General features: G+C 33.2%; 1 protein-coding gene across 1 annotated transcript; it reads right to left on the bottom strand.

Moving 5' to 3' along the window:
* Window positions 1–4,969: 4,969 nt before the first annotated feature.
* On the bottom strand, window positions 4,970–6,199 carry LOC130981486 (F-box/kelch-repeat protein At1g57790-like). The gene has a single exon (XM_057905078.1). The coding sequence runs from the start codon at window positions 6,197–6,199 to the stop codon at window positions 4,970–4,972; it is 1,230 nt and encodes a 409-aa protein (XP_057761061.1).
* Window positions 6,200–12,066: the final 5,867 nt, after the last annotated feature.

Below are 12,066 nucleotides of genomic sequence, written 5' to 3'. Positions count from 1 at the left end.
GTTTATGGATCATTGATCATTATTTATTGGTAAAGTAGCAGCTTTTGATCATTTTTTATTAATATCATAAAGAAATTTTTATTATAATTTTTCAGTTTTAATGATAAGTTGCTTATTTTTTGTTGTGTATTATTTGTAGATTTAGCATATGGGACAAGACAAGTCAAGCATAGATATAAAATATGCAAGTAGATTGACATCCTTTTGATAAATATTAATTACTATTTTGTTATGACAATTATTGTTAGACAAGAATTTTATTATTTTGTTGAGAATTATTGATGAACATGTATTTGAAATACTAATTGAACTTTTTAATATCTATTTTAATTAGAATTTTATTATTAGTTATTTTGTCTCTTTTATAATTTTTTTCTATTGTGCACAAATTTATTTGTTAATTAAAATAATTACACATGTATGAACAAAAAAATTTATTGTAAATTTTATTTTTTTGTATTTTTTATTACAAAAGTAATTTTTATTTTTATCAAAAAGGCAACCGTTTTATTAGTTGTATATTTTGAATATTAGACAACACTTGTATGGTTGCATATCCAAAAGAAAAAGCAACACTTGTATAAATTGCATATTCAAAAGAAAAGACAACACTTGTATAGGCTGCATATTCAAAAGAAAAGGCAATGCTTTAAAAGGTTGCATATTCAAAATTAATAGGCAACACTTTAAAGTATTGCAAATTCCAACTTATAAGCAACACGTAAAAGAGTTGCATTTTATTGCAAATAGGCAACACTTTTTAGTAGTGACCAAAATACGAGAGAAGAGACAACATTGCAAAAGTGTTGTTTCAAACACACATTTGAAGTGTTGTTGTTTTTCAACCAAAAGCAACACTTACCAAGTGTTGCTCTCAAAAGCGTTACTTTTGAAATAAAAAAGTGTTGCCTTTATCTAAGGCAACGGCTGCATATGCAACACGGCCCAAAAACGTTGTCTTAGGTCTAAAAGTGTTGTCATAGATCAAAAGCAACTTTTTGTCAGCTTTTAGGCAACACTTTTTAAATGTTGCCTTAACCTGAAAAAGTTGTAGTGTATTATTATTTTCTATTTTTAGTGTCACAGAAATCTTACTTTTTGTGTGTCAACATTTATTTTTCGTAACAATTTTATCAAAACCACTTTTCAAACAAAAGTGGTATAAAAATCATAATTTTTTTTGTTAAGATATTAGATTATCTTTCAGTAGCTCCATATCAACTTATCAAGCATATATAAAGAACTATAAACATAAATAGAGAATTACTATAATTCTATCAATTAAGCAAATCATGTAAGTATAAGTGAAATAGCTAGAAAAGCAAACCTGCAAGTGACTGGCAACATTTTCCCTAGTCCAGTTTGGCACATTCATCACCTCAAGAATTTTCTTTGGCACCGCCTCTGGACAAGTGAAAAAAGCACCAACACATGACAAACAATTACATATGAAGCTCTTTTAAAATAAATAAATAGATTTAACATAAATCTGATTTAAGAAATTCTAAAAATCCCTTTGTATTTCAGGAGTAGGAGAATAACTTCGACTGCTGGACGAAAGAATGTTGACTAAGTTGCTTGGAGAATTGTGGTTGCTCCTTGAGAATGGCATTATACTATTGAAAACTGATGATGGTCTTTTATTAGGATTTAATTTTGCTCTAGAAACAATATCTTTTTTTTTTTTCACTTGTTTATATTCATTTTAGTTTGAAATTTTGAGTAAGACTTTTGTTTAACATTACCGTGTTATCACTTGAAAGATCGAAGCAGATGGAGTTATTGATTTTCATAAAAAGAGTTATGTATTTAGTTTAATTTTTAAGAAATATATTATTAAAATTAGATCTTGAATTATGCTGGAACATAACAAATTTGAAAAAGAACAAAATGAATAATATATGAGCAATACTAGGGAACCAAAAAGGTATTAGCCAAAAATCAGCCAAATATCTTTGGATGAATCCAAAATCACTACGAGTTAATATATATGGATGTTTCTTCTGCTAAGTAAGAATGTTCTTTTTCATACTAAATGGATGTTCTTTTATATATTTTTCAAATTTTTTTGTATTGCAAATGTGAATGTCTCTATTTTTTTAAGAATTTTATATTTTTTTAAAATTTTATAGATATTTAATTATTTTTACTAAAATATAATTAGATGTTTCTTTTGTTAAGTATTATGATTTTTTTTCATATTAAATAAATATTTTTTTTATAATTCTATAATGGTGTAGTTTACATTCTCTTTAATCATTAAAACGAGGACACCTAGTATCCCAAAACGCAGAAAACAACATCTGCAATAAACTCCTAATTACAAACATGTGTGTTAAATACAAAATAGGAACTCAATCATCCACCATCATTCTCACTAGCATCATAGCACCATCCACCTTCTTAACCTTACACGCGCCCAACACAAGCGCAGGTAAGAAAAGCAGGGGCAAGAAACAGACACTGTTAGTGCAAGCAATACATTATCGAGCTCCAAAAATATTATGAATATGAATAATGCATCGTCAATAGCATCATCAATTTTCTCTAGTAATGGCAAAACTAAAGCACATCCCAATTATGCTCTCTTACACCCATATATGATTGGAGTAATCAATCACAATAATAAGAACGAAGCCAATAATGAATCCCATCAACGTAAGACTCTCTCAACGTTGGATCTAAGATTTGATACAGAGAAGCTATCGAATCTTTCTGAATAGTCTAAAGTTGGAGGATCTAATTTTGATCCCATTATGTTGAGAAAAGTTTTCTTTTCCTTTTTTTTTCTTTTTCTATTGTTAGCATCAGTTAATGTTGAGAGAGGTTTGTGTCTGTGATTGTTGGAGGTGGGTAGGTTAATATGAGAGAGAAGAAGAAGGCTTTTATAGGTTTTAATTAGGTTTACTTAATTAATTTTAAATTTTTTAAATTTTGAATTTGAAAAATTTAAAATTAATTATTAATATAAATTAATGTGGTTTTGTTTAGTTTTTGGCTGATTTGGTTCCATATACTTTTCCATAATATATTTGGTTGAATATCTGTGACTATCAAATTGCTCTTAAATTTATAAAGAATAATTAAATGCCGTGAATGCATTAGAGGAATGAAATTTTTATGATTTTTCCCTTATTTTGTATGTTGTAGTGAAATTCATTATCAGTTTTCAAATTGAAATTGATGATTCATTTTGAACTTTTTTTAGGCATATTTATAATATAAACGCCATTAATTAATCTAACAAATACCAATAAGGTTAATTTTAAATTATATAATAATTTACGAATGCATGTCATTTGACAAGGATTTTAACTGATAATAATTTTTAAAAAATATACATTTGTCTTGATATTTGACATGAAAAAGTCATGAGCTATGAATTATGATTATTACTAATGAGAAAAAATAAAAGATAATGAATAACTAGTAAAAATTTAAACTTTTTAGAAGAATTAAGCAATATAAATAACAAGAGAATATCTTGGACATGATCAATAAGCCTAACATTCCTCCCATGTTCTCAAATATAATAAAAAATTTATATACCAAAGAATTTGGAACAAACGTGTGGATGACATTATATTTTGCTTTTCAAAGGAAACACTCGTTAACTTGTGGATATAAAATTATCCTGACAAAGGTTGAAAACTTGAAATGCTATTGCATCTTGTATATGACCCATTTAGGGTGCATACTACAAAATATAATGTTAAGATTTTTCTACAATTAGCTGAAGTTGATCAATACAAATAATGTTCAAAATTAATTAACCTCTCTACTCATAGGACTTCTTTAAGCATATGACTATTATTTTATACATACCCGTGAGTGTGATCCTTGCCACTACCCCTATTCTTGAAGATTACGCGTGAGTGTGATCCTTACCACTACCTCCATTCCTGTTACAATTGTCTTTGTAACAAGCTAGGTTGATTTTGGATTCAAGGCCAAGTTCTTGTTTTCGGTTGGGAGTATCTACAAAGCTCCACCACTAATGGTGAAGATAGTGTTGACATCTGAAGAATCAAAGGGTGACATGAAAAGTGGAAAAGGGAAGAAATTGGATGAAGAGGGGAATTGCAGGCTGGTTGGTGTGGCAAAAGTTGATCCAATTGATGATTTTTTGGTAAATTCCTTCGTCCTTGCCTTTTCAACTGAGTGCCTTGCTTACCTCAATGCTGTGATCTCAATTTCTGCCTCATCTTAAAGAAGAGATCATCATCACACTTTGGACATTGTTAAAATTTATTTTTAGTATTTTCGTAATAAGTTAGAAATATTGAGTAAAGGTTTCAGTGAATACAGAAGTTAAAATTGGATGAGTTTATTCACTCTAGAGCTTACTGTTCTGTGTCACATTTCATGTGTATAGCAATAATGCTGAAACTGTATACTTGTTAGTGTATTGTGGTAAATCATCGGTTTTTATGTTCTTGAGATTTGGATGTGAAATTTGAGAATGTCATAATATTCATGGCCAATTTACGTAAGTTATATAAACATTAATGTACATAATTATATTTTATAAGTATTTATTGCTTTAAATCAAAATCATAATACTAAAATGGTTTGAAGAACAAGTATTTAAAATAAGGAAAAGTATAAGGTACCAACACATTATTTGCCAACTTTTGCCAACTCTTATTTATATTTGTGTTTTCATGGAAGTGTGTTCGTAAATGTGTCTAATAATTAATATATTTTAAATACATATATAAAGAGGCACATCCAGAAAATATATCTATAAAGATACTTCTATTAAATACAATTATAAAAAAAAATATTTTTATTAGACACATCCACGAACACACTTTCATGAAACACAATTTAAACAAGAGTTGGCAGAAGTTGGCAGATATGCTGTTAACGTAGCGGAACTGTTAAAATAAATAGTAAATAATCTAAACAAAGACTTGGAAAAAGAATATATTAATAAAATCCAGGGACAAAAGCTAAGAGCTTTGAATTAGGGTAGCAACCAAAGGGGAGGACAAAAAAACTTCACATCTAACAATAGTCTATAAAAACGTCTGTTTTCCAAACTAAAGACGCCAAGATCTTGAGCAAGAGCATAGTCACGTGATTTTATCTCTATCATGTTATCGGAGAAGAATATCTGATTTCCTGTCTTTGGATAAGATGCGGGTATTTGAACAGAAGAAGTAAATCCGATCATTAGTATGTAATCATCCAAATTATAAACTCTTGACCATTTTTTTCCATTTTTTTTCAGTTCATAGATGTCGAATTTGTAAGTTTCATAACATTCGCTGTCTCTTCTATCCAAAGGAATGCGAAAATGTCTTACCAACATTAACAAACTTCCATTGGCACATCCAATCAGATATTTAATCGTTAAAGAGCTTGTGTCAACTCGAGATGGAGGTCTGACTTCATGGATTCCTCCCTCAAGCCGCCCTGATTTTGTCTTTGTATCAAATTCATATAACTGGCCATCATGGTTTACTGCATATATCTTCTCTCCAAAAAATATAACATCTTCAAACTCGGTATCTCTAGTTGGAAACTCTACCCATCTCATATCATTAGGCTTGTAAAAGGCTAATCGACATTGAAATCCATATATGGCAGCCGCCATAAAATTATGATTGTTGCAGTCAGGAGGTGAATTTATAACAACCTTCCAAAGTTGAAGTTTATGAGCCGAATCGCAATCATAAGTTTCACTTATGTCTGGAAAATCGAACAGAGTGTATTCATCTCCATGATTATCAGGATCATACTTAATTACATTAGGAAAAGTTGAGATGTGAGGAAGACCAAACTCAACATTTGTAAATGGATTTAACAGTAGCACGGTACCTTCAGATAAGGATACCATAATTAACCATCCATGAGAAGAACCACGGATGACATAGTTCTGCATCTGCATGTTTGGCAGCATGACATGGTAGATTCCCCGCTCTTTAAGGCCGTGAGTATCAAGAATTTCTTGACCTGTAACAGGTAATTGCATGAGATGATAGATCTCCTCGTCTTCATAACAATTCTTCTCTGTTTCTTCAGGTATTAGCAGCCACGGAACATTGTTGGCATTGGGAATCTTTGGAAGTTTCAACCTCCATTCTTTGCAAACCAATCCAAGTTGGATATAATCATCGTATGAAAAAAACCGTGTTGAAATTTCTAGCAACAAATCTTCATCAATGTGTGCCCATCCATCAATATCACCCATGTCCGAGCTACAAGCAATGATAAGAAAATAGAAACGAAGTATAAAGGATAGATGAAGAATTTTTTTATACTTCTAAAAAATTTATTGTTAGCAACTTAGGTCACAGAAACGTTTTTTGACATTTAAAGAATCTGTTCTTGATAACTTAGATTAGAAGAATGAAAATTGAAAAGATACTAATTCCCAGAATTATCTTAGTATTAGATTTTTCAATCTTTTTTATACAACGAGCAATATAAATCACTCACCTTACTTAATGTATCAAAATATTTAAATAGATCCCTACAAGACTAACTTAAAAGATAAGATAAAATAAAGATAATTTAATTTAGAATTTCGTTAAGGAGACAATGGACTATTTGTACAATGTGTACAATGGGCTATTGAGTACCATGTCATGATACCACTCATCCCAAAAGCTTCAGTTGATAGAAAAAGGTAACACTAATTATTATATCTCTAATACTCCATTGTACACAATGTATAAATATTATATTGGCTCCTCATACCTTTCCTTTAATTTAAATAAGATTTGATTATATTGAATTAGATTAAATTGGATTTAAATTTAAAATTATAAATATATGATAACTAATTTAAATCAGATTTGATCTTATTAGATTAAATTAGATTTGATTTAAATTTAAAGTTTTAAAAATATTACTAAGCAAATGAGAACTAAATCAAATCTTTTAACAAATCTTAACAACCAAACAAACTATAATATAGACCTAATAATTAAAATTAATATTAAATTTGTGTATTTTACTAAACTTAAAAAAATATTGTTAGATTTTTTGCTATTCTTATTTAACCCAATGAGTAAATGCGCGAAATTCCTAGGCACCAAAAATGGACGTTTAGTACCGGCGACGCATTAAACATTTTTTTTCACGTCCTGGGCCACACTTTCTGAATAATAAAATTAAAAATGGGGCATAAAAAATAATTAAGAAAAGAATATATTTTAATAAAATTCCAAAAGTAAAATAGAGTTAATTAAAATATTGAGAAACTAAGATAATTAACTAAAATGTTGGTAAGTTACAATATAATTAGTCAAAATTTACTGATTAAATTAAAATAATGAGATTAAATATAATATTTAACTGTAATATTTAGAAGTTAAAAAATAGGAGAAGAATTTAAGTAAAAATTGAGATAAATAACGTAATATTTAATAGTTTAACGATAATTATAGTAAAAGATGTAAAAAATCATTTAATAGATCCTAATTTATTCATAGAACACCTAGACTAGGAATATCAAGTAAAAATATTAATACAAGAGAAAAGAGAAATGATATTTATAAAAGCGCAATTATTAATCCCTAAGGGATTAAGAAAAATGAAATTTGTAAGTTAAGGATCGCTTACAGAAATCGGTAATTGTTGCTTAGGCTTTCGGACTGAGATAATAATCACAAGAGTATTTGGGGTGAGATAATGATTACTTAAGCCTTTGGATGTAAAATAGTTGTTGAAAGAGTGGCAATTATATTTGTCTTGCTTTAAGGTGCACCGGATTTAAATTTTAGTTGAGATTGATTATTTAAGAATTCATAGTATTTAATTATTTATGATAGTAAGTGTGAGTATGTTGTGTGAATGTATGAAATATGAGTATAATGTCTAGAATTAAAAACTGTCTAATCTGCTTGACAAAAAAAAGTGTTTAGACTAAAGTCACTAAACTAATTGGACTAGGCTAATTCAAACCATTGTATAGTGAGAATGCTCACCAATTAAAAATTGCTTTTCAGACTTTTTTATCTGCTATAAAAAACAGAGCTGCCATTGAAGGCAGATGATTTACTTTAGAGAGCAGAGTTGCCACGGAAGACAAATGAGATGTTGTATTGTGCAAATTTTAAAAAAAATTATATCCAAAATTTGCATTGCATAATATCCAAAACGGATAGACAATCAACACATAAATTTATGACCTATAAAGGTGCGTTTGTTTTTTAGAATAAAATAAGACAAGACACTGATAATAGAATAAGATAAGACATTGATGGATAGCGGCATAAAATTTTATGTTTTTGTATTTTGTTTGGTGATAAACTAGAATAAATTATGAAAATTTAATTTATTTTCATTTTTTTCATTCAAAAAATTTGAAATGAAAATATAATAATAAAAAATATAATTATGAAAAATTAACAAGAATAATGAAAGAAAAAATGACATTTTATGTTTTTATATTCTGTTTGGTGATAAACTAGAACAAATTATGAAAATCTAATTTATTCTTTTTTTTTTCATTCAAAAAATTTGAGATAAAAAATATAATAATAAAAAATATAATTATGAAAAATTAACAAGAATAATAAAAGAAAAATGACAAATAAGTTGTGTCTCTTGTTAGTATTTTCATGTTCTTTCTGTCAGGATGGACACAAAATATACTAATTTAGTGTTTTTAGATATATCATCTCTGTCTATATTTTATCTACCAAAAACAATTTTATATCTCTATATCTCTGTCTTTATGTCCTGTCTTTATAAATAAACACGGCCTAATAGAACGAGACCTGCAATAGATAACTTTTTTGTATCTTGTGTTGTTGTTTCAAAAACAATAGATTTGATTTAAAATGAGATACTATAACAGCGTCTGAATTAATTAAGATTAAAAATTTTGGTTTGACATTTTTTTTTTCAAATTCAATTTATTTGATGGTTAAGTTTTCAAGGCTTGATCTAATAAATAAATATCAATTTAACCCTGTATCTGTTATAATTAACCTTTGTTGAGTTTTTTTTTTTAGATTTAATTAGGGAAAATGTTAAAGTTATTGTCTTATTGATCAAAAAATTTATTATAGAAAATTTTACAAAGTTTAATCTCTAGTGCCATTGTATACATTTATTAGAATATAATACTTATAAAAGAGTGAAACTTTCTACAAATAATAATTTTAATTTGTGCTCTAAAAATACATTAGTTAAAAATCATTTTTTATATAAATTTAAATAATTAATTACAATAAACACTTCATAGATTTAATGTTCTATATATTCTCTCTCTAAAATTTAAAATACAAATTCAAACATTTTAAAAATTAGTTAATTTAGATTAAATTCAAAAAATAAAATTATCTCTTTCTTCCAACATTTAAAACGCAAATTAAAAAAATTCTAAATAACAGTGAATTTGAATTAACTTAAAAAATAAAAATTATAACTTAATCAAATCTAAAATCACAAAACAAATTAGAATAAATCTAAAAAAATTTGAAAATTAACACATGACAACTATAATTATATTGAACCCTAATAACTAGGTAATAATAATTTTGTGATAAATTGGGATAAATTTCATGTGTTTAAAAGTATTTTATGTGTTATTATATTATTTCGAATGTGTCAGTTATGTAGTTTGGTGTATTATTGATAAATATTTTTCATAACTATCATTTATATGAATAAAAGCAAAAACTTTTTTATAGGTATAAGTAATATACTGTTACGGCCTGGTCCGGGATCCCCGCGGGTCAACCCGACCCGGGCTCCACTCGGCCCGGTCACGCAGCCTTCAACCGACCCGGACACGCGTCTCGTACGGCTCACACGCAGCTATAGGACAGCGTCCTTGATATGGGCCTGTCCCCATGAGGGGGGCCCACTACTGACATGTATATAAGGGGAAGATTGGCTCTTCCCCCGAGGTACGTCATATCCTTTCACCTCACTATTCTGCCCGCCTGCACATCGCTGACTTGAGCGTCGGAGTGTCTTTGCAGGTGGCACCCCCCTCATCCTCTCTCCAGGACAAGTGCTCGTCTGCTCAACTAACCCGCAACCAGTGCGACCCAAGCTAAGGCGTCCTCACCCCTCACTTGTACACCCGACCTGTCCGGAACCCGACAACCGAACATTGGCGCCGTCTGTGGGGAAATCCCTGCCTAAATGGAAGTCGCGCTAGGTCCCGGCGACCGAGCTCGAGCAGCCGGAGCGGAGGGGGCAGCCTCCGTCGCCTCGCAAAGGGGGGGGCGGAGATCCCCCCAACAACACACGAGAACACGACCATTCGGGGGAACGGGCGGCGATAGCGCCATAATAATGCAGGAACTACGCCACAGAGTCCAGAACCTAGAACGACAGCTGGCGGACCGGGAGCGGGATGGACGGTCTACTGATCCCAGCTATACCCCATCTCCCGGGAGCGAAGAGGAAGATTCTCACCGAAGCCGCCCGCGGCGTACATCCGCATCCCGGACGGAAGCGGAGAGCACGCGGGAGGAGTCTCCCATAATGAGGAGACGAAATGACACGATCATCTACTCCCGCGGCAGACCAACCCGCCGGGCGGCAAGAGGTCACGAAGACGGGGAAGGAAGATCCGAGAGAACACGACAACCCGTGATAATGGGCGTCACCCCGTTCCACCGATCTATCCTCGAGGTCCGGTTGCCGAAACACTTCGACAAACCAACGGACATGAGGTACGACGGAACTCAAGACCCGCTAGAACACCTCACGACCTTTGAGGCCAGGATGAATCTGGAGGGAGTGGGGGACGAAGTAAGATGCCGCGCCTTCCCGGTAACCCTAGCAGGGCCAGCGATCAGATGGTTTAACGGCCTCCCACAAGGTTCCATATACAGCTTCTCAGACATCAGCCGTGCGTTCCTGGCCCAATTTACAACGCGGATCGCGAAGGCCAAGCACCCTATCAACCTTCTAGGGATAACCCAGAGACAAGGAGAACCGACGAGGAGGTACTTAGATCGGTTCAACGACGAATGCTTGGAAATCGACGGCTTAACCGACTCGGTGGCCAGTCTTTGCCTAACGAACGGCCTCCTCAACGAGAACTTCCGAAAACATCTTACCACGAAACCGGTTTGGACGATGCATGAGATCCAGACGGTAGCCAAGGAGTATATAAACGACGAGGAAGTCAGCCGAGTCGTGGCTGCCAATAAGCGGCAGTCCGGTTACAACCAAGCCCGACAACCAGGCGACGGAGAGAGAGCAAAGGAAAAAGCTAGGGAGGAGGCATCAAACAGGGCACCTCGACCGTTCCCCCGGGTCGGGAAATTCACTAACTACACTCCACTCACTCTCCCCATCGTGGAAGTCTATCAACAAATAGCGGAGAAGGGAATCCTACCGAAACCCCGACCACTTAAAGACCGTACGGGAGGAAATAAGAACCTCTATTGTGATTATCATAAGGGTTATGGCCATCAAACACAGGACTGTTTTGACCTGAAGGATGCACTAGAACAAGCGATAAGGGAAGGAAAGCTAGCCGCGTTCTCCCACCTCATCAGGGAGCCGAGAAGACGTTATCGCGATCAAGACGAAGAAGGCAAAACTTGTTCGGCCAAACGGAGACAAGAACCCGAAGACAGAGACCACGGCCTCACTGTGATAAACGTGGTAATGGCCAAAAACGCCGCGCCAAGATCCCGGTCGGCACAGAGGAAAGACGTTAAGGTTTTGACGGTCTCATCCCGCCGGTGCAAAGCTCCAAGAAGCCTCCCTCCATTTCTTTCGGCCCAGAAGACCAATGGTTCAACGACGCCCCGGAAAACCCCCCCATGGTCATTACGGCCAGAGTGGGAACCGGCCTCGTCAAACGGATCCTCGTCGACACAGGAGCTGATTCAAATATCATGTTCCGCAACGTGTTCGACGCACTAGGGCTAAAAGATGCCGACCTGACGACTCACCAGCACGGGGTTATCGGGTTGGGCGACCACTTCATCAAACCGGACGAAGTAATATCCCTACCAATCTCGGTGGGGCAAGCCCAAGGCCGAAGATCGGCGATGGCCGAGTTCGTAATCCTCCGAGACTCCACTGCCTACAACATCATCTTGGGAAGAAAAACAATCAACGATTTCGAAGCCA

The sequence above is a fragment of the Arachis stenosperma genome, chromosome 5 (genome assembly GCF_014773155.1).
Source record: "Arachis stenosperma cultivar V10309 chromosome 5, arast.V10309.gnm1.PFL2, whole genome shotgun sequence".
Classification (NCBI taxonomy): Eukaryota; Viridiplantae; Streptophyta; class Magnoliopsida; order Fabales; family Fabaceae; genus Arachis; species Arachis stenosperma.
Note: the sequence above shows the minus strand (reverse complement) of the source record. Positions and strands in the feature narration are given on the sequence as shown.